At 35.2% G+C, this 23,046-nt stretch overlaps 1 protein-coding gene and 1 long non-coding RNA gene across 2 annotated transcripts in view; one reads left to right on the forward strand and one right to left on the reverse strand.

Annotated features, from left to right (window-relative positions):
• Positions 1-5,402: 5,402 nt before the first annotated feature.
• Positions 5,403-23,046, reverse strand: part of LOC125676816 (endothelin-converting enzyme 1-like) — a 55,828-nt gene continuing 38,184 nt past the window's right edge. The window contains exons 2-16 of the mRNA XM_048914656.2: positions 21,261-21,455; positions 19,933-20,055; positions 18,514-18,672; positions 18,077-18,232; positions 16,088-16,156; positions 15,115-15,239; positions 14,328-14,565; positions 12,970-13,146; positions 12,553-12,662; positions 12,294-12,398; positions 9,602-9,669; positions 7,484-7,611; positions 7,175-7,342; positions 6,187-6,269; positions 5,403-5,586 (exon numbers count right to left, since the gene is read on the reverse strand). Coding sequence (XP_048770613.2) covers positions 5,487-5,586; positions 6,187-6,269; positions 7,175-7,342; positions 7,484-7,611; positions 9,602-9,669; positions 12,294-12,398; positions 12,553-12,662; positions 12,970-13,146; positions 14,328-14,565; positions 15,115-15,239; positions 16,088-16,156; positions 18,077-18,232; positions 18,514-18,672; positions 19,933-20,055; positions 21,261-21,455 — 2,004 coding nt within the window. The 3' untranslated portion in view covers positions 5,403-5,486. The remainder of the gene's footprint in view (positions 5,587-6,186; positions 6,270-7,174; positions 7,343-7,483; positions 7,612-9,601; positions 9,670-12,293; positions 12,399-12,552; positions 12,663-12,969; positions 13,147-14,327; positions 14,566-15,114; positions 15,240-16,087; positions 16,157-18,076; positions 18,233-18,513; positions 18,673-19,932; positions 20,056-21,260; positions 21,456-23,046) is intronic.
• Positions 11,527-15,282, forward strand: LOC130053046 (uncharacterized). The gene is made up of 2 exons (XR_008801492.1): positions 11,527-11,602; positions 14,475-15,282. It is a non-coding gene; the product is annotated as an uncharacterized LOC130053046 (long non-coding RNA).

Raw genomic sequence — 23,046 nt, forward strand, 5'->3', positions numbered from 1 at the left:
ATGTTCTGATAGTTGTATCGCGGGGAAAGTGTCATAATATGTTGTCGTTATTTAATACTGTTATCAAGTGATAAGCTCTATACGTGAAAATATATCTTGTGAAATGAATATATATATGATGTATATTATTCCTTTATGATATCAAATCATTCTCAGTTTTTAATATATAGTATGCACGAAGGTGATATTTATATTATATTGTGACCTTGAAATCGCCCCTAATCTTAATGACTGATGCGTTTAAAAATTCCCCCATATACATAAATTATCTCATACTACAAAAACTGCGGCAAAGTTCAGGTTCATTTGCTATTTAAAACAATATAAATTTTTCTGCTTTATAATCTAAATATATTTATGCGTTTGAAAAGTGCGGGGAGCAATTTCTGTCTTGTATATTAACAGTATGATATATATAAGAATGTGGACAACCCTGGTAATTCGCTGATGAATGTTGATATGTTGTTAAATTACAGCATGGTTAGTTTGAGTATGCATTTGTTCCCAACACTTTTCATGTTAAGGATTTTTATTTTTTCTGAGTATATCAATAAAAATTCAGGTTGTTACCCGCATGAACCTGAACTTTTGTTCACAAGTAGGGCCTCTTGCTGTTTTCCAAAAATAAAGTGTTACGTGATATTTAAGTGACATCACGGGAAATTACCATGAGGGGGATTTACGGTAGCTCAGTCACAGTAACTATATGGGTAGTATCGTTTCGGTATTTAACCCTAACAAGTGTAATGATACCTGTGAATTTGAGGTACAATTTCACCCCATGATTATTGTGCATTTGACTATGGAAGCCCTTAACCTAGCTGCGCTAAAGTCAGAATCCTGGGTTTGCTAAATTCACAATTTTGTTCAATGGCTTCTTTCAAATGATAAATACAATGATCACTATAACAATTTTGGAACCCCACTCCTAAGATCAGAATCCAGTTAGTTTCGATTCCGTATCAATAGCAATAAAGAATATGTTATCTATAATCTTAAGGAAGAATGCTACACCAGAAAAATTTGATATGGATGAAAGGGGGAAGAGGTGACTCGAGAAAACTCGAAGTTCAAGGGACCTTGTTAAAACTTCGAGACATCGAGAGTTCGAGAGATCGAAATTCAGAAATTGAAGGTCCGACCGCAGTGTTAAGATTTTACTGTAACCGAAAATCTTTATTAACAAGATCATATCGTTTTGACATGTTTTCCATCATATTTGTCAGGTAGTTAATTTGATTTCAAAATAAAGAACATCATTTTACATTAAGAAATAAATTCCAAAGTTGATGTATCTATTTGTTCTTTAATCATGCTAGGGTAACCGTACAACACTACGCTCTGATATAGCTATACTGCAGCTTTGTGTATAACGATGTTTTACAATAACTTTACACAAAGAACAAACTTGAGAAATTTAAAAGTCTGTAGATCTCTAAATTAAGGTCCAAAATTTCCTCTTTGGTTGTAAAGTCAAAACAAATTATATAATTTTATTCATAGTTGGATTATATATAATTTTAATCATCATAAGACCCCGTGTAATGGGTAGACTGACCAATAGATTAGCCAATAATATACTCAAGTGTCCACCTCCACAAAGAAGCACTGGCGATGTTTCACCTATGTAAACACCAAATTACCACAACCACACTATCATCTGGCTTTCAACAAAATCCAAGTAAGGTCCAAGTGGAAATTATTTCACGTTTGAATAACGGTTGGTATCCACTAAAACCACTTCGAGAGATCGAGAGTGAATAACAATGAAATATGCTTTACGGGACCCAATATCAATTCGAGACATCGAAAGCTTAGAAAGATTGAATGTTTGAGCTCGATAGTAAATTTGTTTAGTCATAGTGATATGAAAAAAAAATCGGGACCATGATTTCATTTCGACATATTGAGAACTGCGAGAGATCGAAGTTCTACCCATCGAGAGTCACCTGTACAACAATATTTTGAAAATGAACACTTTCAAATTTACTTTATTTTGTCAAGAAATGCAGTTTTAGCAGACAGCAATCTGGGAAAAAAATTAAAACTCTGCTAGACTCGAACACTCGATCTACAGTTCAGCAGTCAACACACTAAGCTATTGAGCTACTGAACTACTCAAAAATATTTGAAATAAATAAACAGATAATGCTGATATTTACATTTTCAGTCATATTTTGAAAGGAAGTCAGTCATCGTGACGATGAGGAATATATCCTTAAATAATGAAGATAACAAACAGTGATCAATCTCATATAACTCCTATAAGTAATACAAGTTAGAGAGTTGGGCAAGCACGGACCCCTGGATATACCACAGGTGGGATCAGGAGCCTAGGACATATGTTGTAGTATAACAGCCACATGACAGGTCGTGTGATGAGTCATGTGATATCTTATTAATAGCTAGTTGAACAAGCGCATTGTGTGCATATGGTGTCTCTGTCCTTTCAGAGAATGATATTCGTGATTTATGGTCAAGATAAATATAAATATATGTACGTAAAATTCATCAAAGAATCATGAAAGGTGAAGATAACGAACAGTGATTAATTTCATAACTCCTACAAGCAATAGAAAACAGATAGTTGGGCAAACACGGACCCCTGGACATACCAGAGGTGGGATCAGGTGCCTAGGAGGAGTAAGCATCCCCTGTCATCCATTCTTTAAAATCGTTCCCCCGATTCTTTCAAAATCTGTAATTTTATCTGTTCTGTAGAAGGGTTAAATTTGGATTGCTGATGTTTGTAATTTTGTTTCATCAGACATGTACAAACACAACAGACAGGAATTTGATATTTAGGAATTGCATGACACATTTTGAATTGTGTATGCGCATATTGTTTCAGAAATAATTTTACTTGTATGAAATAGTATATTTCATTACCTTTATCCTTTAACTATAAATGTAATTGCCCGTCAATTGTTCAAATTGTGAAATACAGATCAGTTTGACATTTTCCGTGAAGAGAAATCAACAATTGTTTTTCCTCTACATTTTGCGCATCAAGAGTTCAAAACTAGAATATATCGAAATACCAAAATACAACGCCCACCTCTATTTGTTATACAGTTATAGTTATAGCATATTAAGTTTTGTAGAAAAATAAGGGATGTTCATAAGAAAGCATCAACTTTTGGAGATATTTCAGAACTTGGTAGATTCCCTCTATCCTACAACTTGATAAGCAATATGATGAATTAACCGTACCGATTCGAAAACATGGATCCTTTTAACAACATAATATCACATGCATACACAACATCCAAGGAACTTCATGACAATAACATTCCTTCCTGGTTTAGCTCTATAAATGCCATTCTTGCATATTTTCCAAACATAAATTCTACAGAAACAAATACTGTATCTACGAACACTTTGAAGAAACAAGTACATACTGCTCTCAGATCATTATACTTGAACCATTGGGTGGATACTAGCCATACAGATTTAAATTTTAAGCTTAGATTGTACACTAAGTTCAAATGTTGTTTTTTCAAAAAGATAATTATTTGTCAATTATTAAAAATGATGATAACAGAAGAAGTTTCAGCGAGTTCAGAATTTCATGTCATAAATTAATCATCGAAACTGGTAAATACAGAAATATACCTGCACATCTTAGAATATGCTCACATTGTAATTCTGGTGCTGTGGGTGAAGAAATGCATTTTCTATTGTGTTGTGATCAGTTTAATTTTGAAAGACTAGAAATGTTAAGGAAAATAATTTCAGTCGCCAAAAGTCTTGGACAAATTTACATGGTTAATGTAAAACTTATACGGTACCAATTTTGATGCACCAGATGCGCATTTCGTTAATGAGTAATGGAAATCCACGAATACTTGTGTCTGTTTCCAAATTCATAAACTTTTACTGTGACTAGTTCATGTATGAGAGTCTACATATTATGTACAGGTATATGTTTTACATGTAATTAGTGTTTTACAAATGTATGAATATCCTTGAACCCCAACGTTTGGTACGAGGTGGAACAAATCTGTTACCTTTTATATGATTTATATTTTTATGATTGAAAGGTGTATACGAATGGATATAGATACAATAACAATATTGTATTCTATGTAGCAGTATGTTCCCTATGCATCGTCCCTTGGTACCTTTAGTTGTTCAAACATATTGTATTTTTAAATTGCAATGTTCAAAATGTACTAGGGGTCCATTATTTGGCAATAAAATATCTGTATCCTTTTAAACTCCGCAAGGTCCTGGGTTGTGTTCTACCGCTTTGTGATATATAAGACATGTATCATATCTTCCTTTTCCAACCGGCTGACATTGATATGACTTTTAAAACGATTGATTGATAGATTGTATATTTCTTAACGGCCCTCTCAATAATATTTCACTCATATGAAGACGTCACCATTGCCGGTGAAGGGCTGTAAAATGTAGGCCTATCATCGGCGCTTACGGCCTTTGAGCAAGGAGGCCTTTATCATGCCATACCTGCTGTGACATGGGACCGCGGGTGTTGAGGTCTCAACTGAAGGACTGCCGCATTCAGTCGTATCTTAGGACAAGTAAGAGGTACTGATTACCTATTCTAACACGAATCCTTAAACGACCCTTTTAAAAACGAAGGGCATATTTCGTGGCTGGCGCTGACACCATAAAGAACCCTCACTACAGACCTAAGCATCCCGCATAAATCAAAATTTGTTGTATTTTTTCCGATAAGCTGGCGACTTCTCCATATGAGGACAAATTCTCAAATAGATCTCAAAGCAACAAACAAACAAGTAAACAAATAGGCATTGTTTTGCTGTAAATAGTATCTTTGTTGAGCATCAACTCAAATCATATCACCATTACAATGATTTACAGTTAAACAAGGAGACCGTGACTTCACTTCAAGATATCCTGGGGTTCGACAAAGCGAGGGTCACTCTGTATACCTTTCCTACTTTTTATTCACAAATGAAATTGCACATCAAAACTATTAAACGTTCGTTAGAATGTGAATAGTTTAAACGTTCGTTAGAATGTGAATAGTTTAAACGTTCGTTAGAATGTGAATAGTTTAAACGTTCGTTAGAATGTGAATAGTTTAAACGTTCGTTAGAATGTGAATAGTTTCAGTGGTTTTCAGTGGTTACTTGTCTCTTTGTCTTTTCCGCTGAAGTGTAATCGATGTCAGAAGACAGAAACTTACGGGAGTTTTGACAATATCCCTCTAATTATTTGAATTTATCTAACATCAATCTTTTCATCTCGCCCATAAAGTACAAAGGATTAGATAAGATTTGTAGTTGTGCAGGCAAAATTAGTGGGTGACTGTTAATTTCCATACACGTGACCCGGTAATGGGTTACGGTCTCAGCTGATCATAACATGTTATTTTGTTTTCCTCTTTGAGCCGATGAAATATAATGAACTGCAGCTGATATTATTTTATTTACATTTCATGATGATATCCCGTGAAATGTTTCATGTATGTACATCACAACCAGGAGTAGCCGTCACCAGATCCGGCATTTCGCTTCCGGGTTCATCGGTGAATTTCGGGGACAATGAAAAGCCTCCGCAAAGTCGTCCGAGTTTGATACCATGCCTGTCGACCTAAAGAACAGATTTGAACAGATAAGTGTACATTGTCCATTTCAGTTGAAGAACGATATGACCAGCAGTGTATTTTGTCATCAAAACCAAAACCAATCCCACTCATGTTCATGAACAATTTGCACCACACTCTACTTTTCAAAGGGTATGCGGTAATATTACATAGATTGATATGATAAATGATATATTTATTGATAATAGCAATATGGCTTTAGAAATCTTGATATTGCAATAAATTGCATCACTTTAGGACCAGTAAAAACCGATATTACGTAGGCTGAGTCGGCTGTTATTGATTCTTTAATTTCCATAGGTGTACGGAGACAAGCAACAATAGATATATAACACGACTAAAGAACACCAGTAAGACGGTCAAACAATTCCTACAGTGTTCAGAGTTTTATGAGATTTTACTTCAAAAGCATTAAGTTCCAACAACACCCGGTACCTAAATGTTTTGGATCATTGATACAAGGTCAAATACAACAAATTATACAAAGCACTAAAATGACCTAAAACACTAACAAACGAAAATAATTACATATTGTATAGATATTAACCAATGGTTGAATATCAAAGCATCTGTTATAAGCATCTCACCTGAATACACCAGCCAATAGTCTGAATTGTCCCCTGCGGGTTTTCTTCTTAATGTATGCTGGTGTCATGTATTCACAGTGCAGCTGTAAGAAACGAAAACACTCCTGTATCACTTTTGCATTGATTTTATGAAATATCAATAAATTGCATGACTGAATTATTTGATACTAATTGAAGGAATGCCTTTAAGAGTTGCATAAAACCTTTGATAAAGATCTATCAACGGGTTAAATGCTGTTTGACGTATTTCATACCGATTGTTACATGTTGACCGTTCTTAGCATACTGGTTTTGACTACGAATAATTCCGTTTACCTAATTAAGATATAGGGGCTCACGGTGGGTGTGACCGGTCGACAGGGAATGCTTATTCCCCCTAGGCACCTGATCCCAACCCTGTTATATTTAGGGGTCTATGCTGCCAAACTATTTTGTATTTCTAGCTTGTGGGATTTATGAGATTGATTTTTATGAGACTGGTTTTTTTTTCCTATAATATCTCTAAAACTTCTTTGTTATTTCGAATTTCAAACATTTCGATTGAGCATCACTGAAGAGACATTATTTGACGAAATGCGCATCTGGTGTATTAAACTTGGTACCGTATTAAGTTTCCCATTGATGACTTCAGTATTTTCGGCTTTCATTGATTCCCCACCACTTTCAACGTGAACAAAGAATTCCCCCAAGACACAGTTTACCAAAAGGTTAAGATAACGAAGAGCGATCAATCTCATAACTGCTATCAGCAATACAAAATAGAGAGTTTGGTAAACACGAACCTCAGATACGCCAAAGGTGGGATCAGGTGCCTAGGAACAGTAAGCATCCCCTGTCGACCGGGCACACCCGCCCTGAGCCCTATATTCTGATCAGGTAAACGGAGTTATCCGTAGTTAAAATAAGTGTGCCAAAAACGGCCTAATAATCGATATGAAACACCTCCGACAGCATTTGCCTTAAATAAAACTAAAAAGAGAATACAAACCTGTCCTAACCCAACAAAGAACATCTGATCCTGAGAAAAAGGAAGTCCGGGTAATTCTTCCAGTGTTGTAAAGTCCTGGGATTTCTGCCAGTTTTTGAAACCGTTCCAAGCAGCCTGTATCCCTCCATTATCTGCGATAATCTGTCTTGGATATCTGCGGCTGGCAAACTATTGTTAGATTAAGAAAGTATGTTTATGCTCCTAAGTCTGGAAGTTAGCCTTTCTTATCTTAGGAAATTAAATCTCTATCTATGTATGCATCTCTCTTTGCAAAAATACACTAGCCAGGAGAATTAAATATGTATTCACCGTTGCATTTCCGATTGTGTAATTTGAGTACTGTTCAAGAAGGCAGTTCCTCTGAGCATTGAAGAATTCAAATGATGTTTGATTTTTCGAACTCATAGACCAAGTGTCATTTACATCAGTAACAAATCCTAAATGATAGATTCAAAATCCAAATAAATTCTAAGGCACATAAAATGTTCGTTTCATAGGCAAAGATAGCAGGGTATCTATAGAAATCGCAATAAAATACAAGCAGGCTGTTTTAACAATCAGTCACTGTTACAGTAGAATCATTAGTTAAGATAACAAACAGTGATCAATCACATAACTCCTATAAGCAATACAAAATAGAGAGTAGGGCAAACACGGACATATCAGAGGTGGGATCAGGTACCACAACGAATCGCACAATCTATACAATGTTTCATTGTATAGAAATCACATCCATAAACATACCATCGAAACTATAAGACCTCAACAATGTTCAAAAATAATATCCCTCTAACTTAATTGACCCGCAGTATGTTTACCTCGAGGGTGAACATAATCTATTTGTTTGTTGAGGGTTTGTAGATCGTAAAGCTCAGAATTACCTTCCTACATATCAAAATATTGTAGAATGATATCTAAGTATAATGACTCTTAAGAATTTGGGAACACAAACGAAATGTCTTATTAAAAGATTCTCACAAATACTGCGCTTTACTTTAGAAAAAGTGAAGATCACGAATTTGTAGAAATATCAAGTTTTCAGAAGATTCACTGTTGATAGTGAGGAACAGACTGAAATATTATTGGCAGACCAAGTAGTTTAGATATGTTTAACCGTTATGATAATTCATAATTCATAATCTATGGTCGTTATAGCGATGTAGTTCGTCAATACAACCTATCCATGGGTCAAATGCTCTCTGACGTGTTTCATACCGATTATGAGGCCGTTCGTGGAACACTGATTTTCACTACGGGTAACTCCGTTTACCTGATCAGGATATAGGGCTCACGGCGGGTGTGACAGGTCGACGGGGGATGCTTACACCTCCTACGCACCTGATCCAACCTGGTATTTCCAGGGGTCCGTGTGTTTCCCCAACTATCTAATTTGTATTGCTTATAGGAGTTATGAGAGGAGTTATGAGATTGATCACTGTTCGTTATCTTCAACTTCCTTCTATAAAGAATACAAAATCAAGAGTAGGGCAAACACGAACCCTTAGACATACTTATCTCTTGATCAGTTAAACGGAGAAACCCGTTGTCAAAGTCAATTGCTGTGAAACATATCAGACATTTTACCCAACGACAGGTTGCATTCCTTAAATCTTTATAACGATCATAAAATTTGTGAAATGCTAGCTTTAAATGAGACAGCTGAAACTGTTCAAAATACAGTTATAAAAAAAATACAATGTTACCACAATCTTTGTCAGCTGGAACCAAGGCATATTCCTCATTTATCCTATCTATGCAAAATCTGGTATATCCAGGGGTCCGTGTTTGCGCAACTCTCTATTTTGTATTATGACCCCTGGGTCGATGCCTCTGCTGGTGGACTGTTAGTCCTCGAGGGTCTCTACAGCCCAGTAGCTAAGTACTTCGTTACTAGCTTGAAAATACGAATGTATATTTAATTGCTATGATAAAATTTCGAAATTCATTTCAAAATTAAGGATTATCTCCCTCGTGCATAGTTCTTATCCTTAGATGCATTTGACTCCACTTTTTGGCACTCTGTTTTTCCCTAAAATAGTTCTTACAATTTTAATGTTATTTCGGATTTCAAACATTTAGCTTGAGCATCACTGAATAGACATTATTTGTCGAAATGTGCATCTGGTGCATCAAAATTGGTACTGTATAAGTTTTACATTATAGGAGTTATGAGATGGACACTGTTCGTTATCTTCGCCTTTCATACTGATTACTTAACAGAAAAGGATAGGTGGCACCATCATATATCATGTCATAAAAGTAAATATAACAATTTTGATATTCAACATCAAAGATTATACATAGGGAGCGAATTGTCATGCAATGCCTGCTTTATATGCTTCCGTAGTACATCGAAGCTGCATGATTTTCGTTCCCTACTCGTCCTGTATCGTATTCGTTGATTAAAACATTATAATCATATCTTACCTTCATCATGAAAGCCGTGCGTAATCTCATGGCCGCTGATAGATCCTATGGATCCAAAGTTAAACGACCTTTAGATCAATAACATATCATTAAAGTTAGAAAAGCTCTCAATTCAATCTGAATATTTTAACCACGGTCATTGATAAAATCAAAGTCTAGGATTTTATCAAAATAAAGATTTTGGTTCTATTGAATCTATAAGGGTAGCATCATCAAAAGATTGTTTTCTGTAAGGGAAGATAATCAAGTAATTTTACTTCATTCAGAGCCTCTAAATAGGTTTTCTAACACAAATATTAATAACAAAAGTTTATAAACCTTATTTTTTTCTGTCATTGAAATATTAAATCACAATTTTGTAACAAACAATTCAAAACCAAAAATGACCATAACTTTAAATAACATTGAGACATATAAATGGAATTGGTCAGGATGCGACATAAATGCAGAAGTGTCAAATGAAAACCGCAACAAAATTGCAAAATAAAAGATAATATATAATGACAGTATTATGAAATGAATATTCACATTATGAAGTAAGACTTAGTTGATGTGGAAGCATTTGACATACCAATACAACTCATAAAGCGTTAATTTGGTAAGGCAGAAAACCAGTTAGCACTACATTGGGGCCAAATGAAAGTTATCTTAAACCAAACTGAACTATACATGGTTGATTGAAACTCATGTGTGCTAGACAAAGAACGAATTTCGACGTACTGATGCAGGCCTCTGATATGGGGTAAAAAAGAGGATTGTTTCGTACTTGATTGTTCCTCAATTTATAAACATCATGTGTTTGTTAGGATAAAATATGAATTTCAATAACCTTTCTTTTCATTCAAATTCCATCAGCAAACATATCTTATTAGCTAGTCGCTACCATAAAATAAAGCAAATTCTTGTATAAAGAATTCCATTTTTATTGGAGGATAATGCGCAGTCCTGTATAAAGAATTACATTTTTATTGGAGGATAATGCACAGTCTTGTATAAAGAATTACATCTTCATTGGAGGACCGACAGCGGTCTCTTTCAACATTCCACGTCTTCTTCCAAAAACTGAAGTTGTGTCGTCACCATCAAAGACTGTTCTGTTCGCGGACGATAGAATCATTATACCATGCAAGCATAAAGGACTATAGAGTCAAGTCACCATCAAAGACTGTTCTGTTAGTGGACGATAGAATCATTATACCATGCAAGTATAAAGGACTGCAGAGTCAAGTGGATAAATTCCCCAGCGCCTGTAATCTGTTTAGTCTTACCATCAGCCATTTGGAGATGTGGGTCATTGGGAAAATCACATAGTGCCCAGCGTATTTCTGAATGCTAATCTCCTATAAGGCATTAACCAGTTCCGATAACTGGGCTCCACGGCAATATACTCTCTCCGGATACTAGTATCGAAACCAACCGATGCATTGGCAGAACATCCACTACGCTCTCAAGTCTCTCTAAGCATGTATGGGAGAACAGTCACTTGTCAACCTCAACAAAGTGTACTGTTTTATGGGAGGGAAGACATACCAAGAGGCGCAGCATCATGTCACATGTGGTGAATTTGGGCACCACCTGGTCTAATAAAGTGCTTAGCAACGATGCCTTCGTCAGGGACGACCTCTTGTCAATGCTCAGCCTGCTTTCCCATTACGATGACCTCTCAACCGGCAAGCGTAACATCAACCTTCCTTGTGTGATAGTATAAATATGAATTTCTATATGTATTTATTCGTTTTGATATTTTTCATTGATCGTTTTGCTAAATACAATCTTAAAATTCAATTTACCGTAAGTTCAATTACGCATCTGGATTGAGTTGGCTGAGTTAAGTTTTATTCTGTTATTTCATTGGTTCTTTGATTCCATTGGTCATTTCATATTTCTTTATCCAATAATAGTCTTTCAGTATATGTATAAATCTACCGCGCTTACCTATGTAGCTAGAGCAGTAATACGTTTTGAAGAGTTACAACCAGCTGATATCTTCCGCATCTTATGGTATGTTATTTCTATATTTAAGTATATGTTTCATTTCCATATAAAGAGCTGATATACGTAATTATTTTGATTGCAAGTTATTTACTTTATTGTAATTTTGCTTTCAAAGTCGTAATGATTATATGAGTCTGTAAGATCTTAATCTAAATTATTTACAGAACACATGTACATATTTTTATAAAGTATAGTATGCTTCTAAAACGTTTACTATGGGTGCAATGTACAATTGAAATGATCTTTTGTTCCTTCTCGAATTATGCAATGCACATACTTTATTACAGGGTTTGTTTTTGTGCCATAGGGATATTGATTGTCTGCCACTCGTATAGAAGTGACTAACGCATAGCAAATATAGCAAATATAGTCTTCACTGGATTTGAGTGCGTTGGAATGCGTCGATCTAACATGTACTCTGCATGCTTTATTGGAGAAAGAACATCAATTATGTGGGTCAAGGTAACATGTCGATAATGTTTTTGGTGAATATACATGCAATCTATTGCATGTCCCACCACATGACACCGGATATTTTTCGAAAAATATCGAATCATGAATGAATGATTCAGCATTGTCTATGATATCACGCCATTAATAAACCATTACTATTAAAATTATTGACAATTAGTTTGGTTAGTGTTTTGCACATCAGTATGTGTATCTTAAAATCACATTGACTTCATATTTTACTCACATTGGAAATTCAGTTGTAAAGGCAGGTTTCTGTAAAAGACCGGCGGTAATGGAAAACTGATTGCTCGCCTCAGAATAAAATGCATTCGCAAACAAGGACACAATTCTGCGAAAAGAAAATCCAAAACAGTTTATAAAATGAAGCAAATATACACATACATGTACATCTACTTGTTTCGTCTAAGGATGATTTTGAATTATCTTGAACATTTGAACTATTTCAGTAAGTAATCAAATAATAGGAAAACAAATCAGGAAACCTTAGATCTTGTACGTTCCACTCCGCATCACGTAAGCTGGGGATCAGTCTTTCAAGTGACCTTTTTATCTTCAAAGAGCTTTGAAGAAATTTCCCGGGACTGATGTCTAGCTGTTAGAACACTTAATATTTCATATCACAAATCGCATTCATGATTCATCAATTAAATCGAATACAATGTATTCAATGTGTGCTATCTTTGAACAGCATATATAAATGTATGAAAAGAGTATCCACATGGAATCAATAGTTGTCAAGACTAATTAATCTATATCTCAAATTGATCGTGTTTTATTTCACTATACTATCATATCTTTACATTTTCTGATCCGTTTTGTATTACATGATCATTTTGAATTACTTGCGTTTGCATTTTTATCGCATAGTTATGATATAAACATTACAGTTGAACACTCACATTTCCGTAAAACTTGTCCACTTTCTTGGCGTCACGGACCCAATCTACATAACCAATATTGTCTTCAATATCGGAAGCCTTCTTTACAGCCCTTTGCCTCGTGTTGTCATCCAGCCATGGTAAAATCATTAACTCACGCTCAAAAGCACTCTGTACTTCTTTTACTATTGCGTTGATCTATAATAGAATTGGACATTACAGCAACTTCAAGAATTATCGGCTATTTTGATTGGTCTCTTGATATGAATTCATTTGAAAAAAAATAGTTTATAAGACAAAACAAGACCAAAGATAGCCCTCATCCACCGTTGCGCTATTTGGATATGTACGAAATATAGATACATAACAAACAATAACAATTAATTGGTGAATGCAAGAAACATGACACTCATACATCACAATTTTGTTTTAAGATAATTAAACGAATGTATATAATTGCAGTACCTATACTGAATTCTAAACTTCACAAAACTCCTTACACTTACAAAGAGAAATACACCCCTGTAACATCAATGTTTGTCAATAGCCTACTTCAATTTAAAAACTGATCATACGCAGAACAAGTTCTTGTGTATCAAATCAGTTAAGATATATAAACATATACATGGGCTTCTTATTTGGATATTTCATTGTAAACCTTATGATAAACAGGATTACTTCAGCTGCTCTAGCTTCAACTTCCTATGTTTGTAAAGAATTATTCCATTTTCACTTCCATATGGTATTGATGTCTTTCAACTGATTCGATATGCAAGACCATATTTTGTGTATGGTCAGTTTTTCAAATCGAAACAGGCTACTGACAAATAGATGAATGTTACAGAGTTTTCAACAGTCTCGTAAAATCTGCATTTCGCATATTATAAGGTCTTGAAATGATTTGATTGACAAATATAACCTTTCATTTCATCAAATGCTGTTTGATGAGTTTCATATTACTCATTAGACTGTTCGCTATATACTGATATTGACTACGGATTACTCTGTTTACCTGATCAAATTAAGAGCTCGCGACACGTGTAGTTGGTGAACCGGAGACGTATAATTTATATAGTAAGATATGACTTAAAATCGGGCATTTTTACATTATATAGTCGTCCGTAAAAAGATGTTCATAATAAAACAAACAGTGATGAGATCGATCACTGTTCTTTAACGTCACCTTTCTATTCAAGTATGCTTTCAGAATCCTATGTCATATTGATTCGTGATCCCTGAGTGTTTTATATTTTTATTTTTGTTGTTTTCCAATTTTGTTATATATGTAGAGTTTTCAACCAAATCTCTCTAAAACTTGGATACACTTTTCTTGCTGTCACTGATATTGTTTTCTTACGGATATTCATATTTCTACCAACCTTATCTTTGCCTTTATTGGTGAAAGATGACTTTTCTATAAAAATGGCACCGAAAGCAACACCCAACAGTATGTTTTCTTGAAGCAAATCTAAACACTGGTCTTCTCTTGACTTATTTTTCAACCTCTCTTTTTCATATTTCTCTAGATAAAACGTGTTATAGGCCTGCAGGAATGGTTGGGGAAAGTATCCTATGTGCTTCACTATGGCATTCCACACAATATAGTTGGCAAGTGTGCTGTTGACAAAACATACAATTAGAGAGGATATATAACAACAAACGGGATGCCCTCAGCTTCTTCATCGTCTACTCCCCACATTCATGTAGCAAGAGCACGTTATCATCTTCAGCTGATTGGATACACAAGAGCTTGTTTAACGTATGATCATTTTCAAATCGAGAAGCAGCACGGTGGAGAAGCTAAAGTCATCCTGTATGGAAAAGAATATTGTACTTGATGCAGAAATTAACCGGAAGTCAATTTGAAACACGAGCAAAGGATAATGAACAGAATCATTAAATCCTGAATCATCTAGATTGCTTTAGCGTGTTAAAAAGCTCATTTCCATAGTGATAACAGAAGGCTGCATGCTAAGGTCAAGCAACATATTCAGCATCAATTCTTGATAAGACACCCAATTCATTTATAGGGTTATGTGAGTGCTACTGAGAAATAATGTTATAGTAAATATATGTATCACAAAAATTATAAAGCTGAATACCTAAAAACAATTCAAATGCTGAAGCGTCTCCATCAAACGCATTCTGTAAGTTCATTGAACTCACCTTTTAGGGGTTTTTGATATAAGAGAATAAAGTCCCTCAAAGGAATCTGGATTATCCACCACCACTTTAAACTCGCTGAAGCTGGACTTGCCAAATCGTTCCTTCAGAAGATTGGTGACATTTATCTGAGGAAATTAAAGACACAATAAACATCCGATTCATCATCTACATATTGTGTTTCTTTCTCATTTGATTTGTTAAACACCACCCTGATTTCACGCATAAATGCTCTAAAGTAGAAATAATAGACATGCTAGAGTTCTTATTTTACAATATCTTCGTAATCTTTGGTGATCGGGTCTTCCAACAGTTTGTTGGAATTCTCATGGATACGAATCGTGCTTCTTTTTTAGTTGACCTGCTTTTATATTCTTATGAAGAGGAATTTATTCAAAAAATTATATGCGAGAAGAAAATTATCCCTTGCTGTTGTCTTCAATTCGACGTTTAGATATCGAGACGACGTTTTATCTATTGACAATAATTGTTCATTGATGTGTCGATTCGATTTACCCCTGTGAACCATCACAAAGCCCTCCAATTCTACTTCATACTCAGAAATTTTATTGAAAATAGTTATAAACGGCACACTAACAACTCAACTTTATGACAAACGGGATGAGTTCAGCTTCTCCATCGTAAACGTCCAATATTTATGTAGCAATATTTCATTATCACCTGCATGCACTGTTGGTTTATCTCAACTGATTCAATACGCAAGAGTTTGTTCCCTGTATGATAAGGTTGTTTTTTTTAAATTGAGACGGGCTACTGACAAATAAGTTTCAACAGTCTCATGGTGGGTGTGACCCGTCGATGGGGGGTTTATCTAAGCACCTGATCCCACCTCTTGTGTATCCAATGGTCAGTATTCGCCTAGCTCTCTATTTTGTATTCTTTGGAGAAGTTATGAGATTGACCACTGTTCTTTATCTTCACCTTTCATTCAACAATTGTAAATTGAAAGCCGTACCTTGCGTCCTAATATCTTCTGGAATGCAGAAATGCTCATTTCCGTCGTGTTCTGGCTAACGCCATAAAGCTATAATGAATGAGACACAATACGAGAAGTTTTATATGGTGCTATAAGAGCATAAGAAAACTATGCGATACTCCGATACGTTAGTTCATCATGGTCTAAAATATTGCACGGCGTTTACAGTTACATACGATTCTCGTATAACCGGGGTATGTGGTAAAGATATCGCACACTTGTTTAAACCTTTAACATATTGCCCTACAGAAGACATCTACCAATCAGAAGAATACGTAAATGATATCGAACACCTGTTTAAACCTTTAACATATTGCCCTACAGAAGACATCTACCAATCAGAAGAATACGTAAATGATATCGAACACCTGTTTAAACCTTTAACATATTGCCCTACAGAAGACATCTACCAATCAGAAGAATACGTAAATGATATCGAACACCTGTTTAAACCTTTAACATATTGCCCTACAGAAGACATCTACCAATCAGAAAAATACGTAAATGATATCGAACACCTGTTTAAACCTTTAACATATTGCCCTACAGAAGAGATATCCTAATCAGAAGAATACGTAAAAGATATCAAACACCTGTTTAAACCTTTAACATTTTGCCCTACATAAGACATCTACCAATCAGAAGAATACGTAAATGCTTCGAATATGCGTGGGCGGATTAGTCATTGTAGGAATAGTGTGCCCATTATTCAGTGACGTACGACATATTACCCAATTTTCTAGGATGTGTCGATCAGTTGACTATACTTTTATTACAATGATTCAGGAAAATATCAAATTCTGATCATGACAAGGTGATCCACCTGAGGCTGTGCTCTTTGTAGCGTAAAAGTCTAAATGCGGATCACAGACTGATTCCGTCAATGTGACAGACGTAAAAGTCTAAATGTGGATCACAGACTGATTCCGTCAATGTGGCAGACTTTAACATAGTGTGGATTGTCGTTATGCCCATCTAGATGGTTGTCCTACTCGTGTGGATGATACTCATATGCATGTCGATGGTTGCTACATTTTTGTAAATATTATACACACGTTGTTACGCCCCTGTGTATGATTATTGATGCGTATGAAGGAATTTATACACATGTGAAGGTCGTTATATCCGTGTGAAGGTCATCATATCCATGTGAAGGTCTTTATACATGTGTGTAGGTCGTTATACCCGTATGAAGGTCATTTGTCCCGTATGAAGGTCGTTATATCCGTGTGAAGGTCATCATATCCATGTGAAAGTCTTTATACCTGTGTGTAGGTCATTATACCCGTATGAAGGTCATTTGTCCCGTATGAAGGTCGTTATATCCGTGTGTAGGTCGTTATATCCATGTGAAGGTCGTTATATCCGTGTGAAGGTCGTTATATCCGTGTGAAGGTCGTTATACCCGCGTGAAGGTCGTTATATCCGCGTCTTCTGTTGTTATGTCTGTGTGGATGTTAATAACACCATATGGGTGTTCATCATATACATATATATTGATAGGGCTGCTTGTTGACATAAGTGTAGGTGTTAATGATGTATTATAATGACTACCACACAATAGAAATACGTATTAAACACAAAAAGGAAGAAACTCAAATTTTGTGTTCAGGACATCCCGATATTGAAAAGCAACATGTGATATGTGTTTTCTCCCTGCATTTTGTGTATGACGTCATAGTGAATATGGACATTTTATCCGATGGATACCAGCTAGTATTTGTGTAACAATTTAGTACCTATTCGTAATTCAGGCAATGATTATGAAAAATTAATGTAAATGTGATCTGTTTTGTAGAATGAAATAACAAAATATGTGATAGAGTGAACCATTCACTGTGATAGGAGCGGGAAAAAATGAAGTTATGTGAAATAAAATATGATATACTTCATGCTCAAATAACGGGGAAGGGGAGAAACCACTTTCTACATTCTCCAGTATAGATTGTTCTTTGTTGTGGTACGTACGTTTGATAATTGGACTTGTAGATCATATATCTTAGTCATTTCATTCATTACAGACATTTTATCACCGCCCAACAGCTCTCCAACTTTGGTTCCGAAGTCTAAGAGTCGCTCTCTTGTCCCCGATCGTATTGGATAACCATTGTTGTTTGGTCTGAACTATTTAAAAAAAAATCCTTATGTAGCTGTCATCAAATCTGGTTTTAAAATATTTTAAAATGTTTCTTCGAACTACAACAAAAGTGTTTGAAATATTAAGCACCATTCGTCCAAAAATATGTGAGTTTCTTGTTATGTAGGGCATTTATGATCTCTTCTTAGTTTTACACAAACGTAGAGAAGAATATGTAACATGAGAATAAAATATTTAAAAACAAGATTTAGCAAATTCTGCCTGATTCTAGTAAGAACATGATTAATCTATATACAATTCAAAATACCTGGAAACCGTTTAATTCAAAAAGAAAGTCCATTTGAAAGAAAGCTGAGAATCCATATGCTTGATTCACTGTCAGAGCAGTTTGGAAATCCCATGAATCCTCAGACCACGTGACACCGTGCGATGACGTTACGTTCCAGGAGAACATGTCCAAAATGAACTGTAAAGAATGTGTGATATTACAATTCAGACGTTAACACTCTTTATAGACAGCAAGCTTTTCAATTTGTCTCCATTCAGATGTTTATCTGATAAAATGCAAACTTGTAGATGTTTAGTGCATGTGTTTTCCTCTGTAAGGAAAACGAAGAAGCATATCATCAAATAGATAAAATCATTCGTAACAAAAGACGACTCTAAGAACATTATCGATTTCCTGATGCTTACTCCTCCTAGGCACCTGACCCACCTCTGCTGTTTCCAGTGGTCTGTGTTTGGCTAACTATTTTGTATTGCTTATATGAGTTATGAGATTGATCACTGTTCGTTATCTTCACCTTTCATGCGTTATTCCACTCATGTACATTGTATTAGAAGTTTCAAGCCCCCCCCCTCTCTCTCTCTCTCTCTCTCTCTCTTCAAATGGATATCTCATAGAGATCAGAAATGTAATTCAATGTCCAAAATGACATACCTAGCCTGGAGGTTAACAGTCAGGTTTGTTATGAGTAAAACTCTGAGCAAGCTCCGAATACTACTCGAGAGTCTTGTGTATTTAATTTAAACATATTTTATTGATAAACTCAATACGATCGGGCAACAGGCATAGACTGTGTAGGTCCTCCCCCAAGAAACTTGAGCATGTACTCCATTTGACCATGAAAATGATTTTATAAGTTTTATAACCTTCACTTTTGAGTGTGAGTAGGATTTAGAGCAAGATGTTAGAGTTTTAGTATGAACACATGCTCAAAAAACTTTTATAACTTCCAGGCCAGATCTAGTGGAAGATAAATGTCAGATGTAGATGAGAGTACTACAAGCAAGATTATAGGAGGATGACATACTTGTGTGTGTTAATATGACATACCTGTGTGTTTTAAGATGGCATACCTGTGTGTGTTAAGATGACATACCTGTGTGTGTTAAGATGACCTACTTGTGTGTGTTAAGATGACCTACCTGTGTGTATTAAGATGACCTACCTGTGTGTGTTTATATGACATACCTGTGTGTGTTTATATGACATACCTGTGTGTATTAAGATAACCTACCTGTGTGTATTAAGATGACCTACCTGTGTGTATTAAGATGACCTACCTGTGTGTATTAAGATGACCTACCTGTGTGTGTTTATATGACATACCTGTGTGTATTAAGATAACCTACCTGTGTGTATTAAGATGACCTACCTGTGTGTATTAAGATGACCTACCTGTGTGTGTTTATATGACATACCTGTGTGTGTTATTTGATATACCTGCACTACTTCTTCCACCCCTTTGCTTTCTCTTTGGTTGATACAAAGTTTGTAGAAATTTGAAACTTTCTCCAGTGATGTAGAATGAGTCCCGTTCAGAAAAGTGTCGCATTCCTTCAATATCTGTAATTCAGTTTTACCATATCGATCACAATGAAATGGTTCTGAGACAATCTGATAATACATTGAAATAAGATGAAGGCTGTCTGGTTGACGGTACAAAATGTAAAGAAAAGAACGTTCTCTAAAAAATCCTGATTGAGCTACACGTATTATGATATATATCTGGCTTATTTCGTTCAAAAATTGGTTCATTATAGCTCAGTTGAACTGTGTACGCTTTGTAGTTATAAAGAGGTATTGTACTTGCTTCCTGTGTGGGGATCATAGTTCATTTCCATGATGCCAAAGACATTGGAAATTCGTTTAATAGTAAATGCTTTTTCACCGACAAGCGCTTGGTATTCCACATGAAAATAGAAGGTATCTTCCGAATGAAACCTTGAATAGGCACAATAAAACCCCATTACAAAAATAACCAGGGGCGCTTACCCTTAAAAGAAATGCGTCACTAGTTTTCAATACAGCTAAGGACGTATCCATAGAAAGGATTCGGCCGCGGTAGTCCAGTGGAAGAGCGTTTGTTTCGTATTCTAAAGGTCGTGAGTTCGAGTCCTGCTCGTGACAAGGCCGCGTCAAACTTAAGACGTTAATATAGGTAGTGACTGCTCTTTCGCCAAACGTTCGGCATTTAGAAGTGGGAATCATAGGTCTTTCCGGATATTACCTCAAAAGGAAGTCCAATGTCCCGGCAGGCATTGTCAAGTTAAAGAACCGTCGCTGCACTACGCATAGATTTCACCTGCATCTGGTGACGACTCGATATGAGTGAAAAAATCTCGACGGGACGTAAAACAAACAATTAATCGATCTAGGATAGAAAATTCTCAAGCTGACATTAAGTTTAAGCAAGAATAAATCCCCCAGAAAGCAAAACATACATGTATAATGTATTGAAATAGGAAATATCCATGTAGTAGTTTATATGTATAATGTATTGAAATAGGAAATATCCATGTAGTAGTTTATATGTATAATGTATTGAAATAGGAAATATCCATTTAGTAGTTTATATGTATAATGTATTGAAATAGGAAATATCCATGTAGTAGTTTATATGTATAATGTATTGAAATAGGAAATATCCATGTAGTAGTTTATATGTATAATGTATTGAAATAGGAAATATCCATTTAGTAGTTTATATGTATAATGTATTGAAATAGGAAATATCCATGTAGTAGTTTCGAAAAATGAAAACTACTCACATTTTTCAGTTTTGCCAAATTTCTTGCTGATAAGTCTACTTGCATATAGTAGAATTCTTCGCCCTCTGGAATATCTGTTGCATTGACCCAGTTTCCGCACGTGTATTGATAGAAGTCCTGACAGGGGTCTGTCGTAAGGTCCATTTTACTTAGTATATACTCACTGGATTGTACACACTCCGGAGAATGACATACCTACAAAGGAATTAAAACTCGTCACAACCGAACAAAGATCCTACACTGGAATTAAAACTCGTCATAACCGAAAAAACATCATACACAGGAATTAAACACCTATTCTCCATTACAGCGTCCATTTACGTTTGAGTGCTGTCGCTAGCGTTTTGCAAAAATATAGGTAAAAATATTTTGAAATTGAATGAATTTTCGGTAATAAGGACCATCGCGCTAGCTTAAACACCCAAATGATGATTGGAAAATGAAACTTTTTTTAAATTACATTGATGAATACACCTAAAAATTTTCAGAATCATCGTGTCGCTCATTGGCATGTTAGAATTCAACGTTTGGTATTTAAGAATATCTAACTGATAATATCGTTCTTTTAGTATAAAATCATTACATATGACATGTATTTTTAACCCTGAAATTTTCTAAGAAATCTGTCAATTGTTGTATTAGATATTTGCTATTAAAAATGTCGCCAATATTGAGGTAAGCTACGTTACACGCCTTATATGGCATACGTAAAGTCCAAAAGTTTTACTAAATTGTTATATATTCTTATAGTTTTATGTTTGAAATTACATCGAGTCACCATTTTATTCATCTCACAACGATTGAAAAAGGAAGCGAGTATCATTGGAAATTTATTTCCTTTGTAGACACAGCCAGCGTAATAGTATTGTTAAGGATGTAATCTACATTCCTTTCAGTGTTACATCTTATGGTTTTATAAAGTTTATTGATCATCATATTCACAAAGACATTAGGTTCGTGGACCAATTAGAGGTAACAGACAGCTGATTTCATCGTGTATAGCTGTATACGCAGTCATTGCATCGTTGTCTGTAATCTACATTACCGCTTTTTTTCAATTTCAACTAAAATGCACCAATACTTCATGTACCTTACACCGTCCGTTTGAGTAAAACAGATTCTCTTTAAATGACCTTCAATGGGACATTCTCTTTGAGAACAAGGGTGATATTACCGATATATATACTGACTGACTGTGAATCCTGTTGGTCGCAGTGACAGGAGTTTTGAGATATCAGAAAATGAAAAAGGAGCATTGCAATACTCTTCCACATTCAGTAATTCACAAGATTTCTTTAGATATTTACAAAATCGATTTGCTAGTCGACTGTTAGAGATGTTTCCTAAAGTTCTTACATTTTTCAATTTTTATGCAAATATTTGTGTCACGTAATTTACGTTAAATACGATAAATTGTAATACACACGAGGAAGTCACGTGATGAGCTAAGGTACGGACGTACTTTTTTTTTGTTCCGTCAATTTGACCGTCATTTTCACTCTTTATTTCGAGAATTTAATGCGAATTTCTCAGAGTTTGGAGTTTGGATAGATAGTGTATATATTTCTGACTCTTGATACACAATTTCTCAAGGTGATCTTGTTTTTGGACTGTTTTTGTGATTTTTTGTGAATTTACACCTGTGCTGAGCTTGAATAGATGTTCACAATCTACTCACGGTGCCTGTGTTTTTCGAACGGCGTTTCAGAGTCTCATAGTGTCTAAGATAACGAAATTATGGAGTGGACACAAACTCTTAAGCCAGTTTATATGCGGAACAGAGACA

Source organism: Ostrea edulis, chromosome 3, assembly GCF_947568905.1.
Source record: "Ostrea edulis chromosome 3, xbOstEdul1.1, whole genome shotgun sequence".
Lineage (NCBI taxonomy): Eukaryota > Metazoa > Mollusca > Bivalvia > Ostreida > Ostreidae > Ostrea > Ostrea edulis.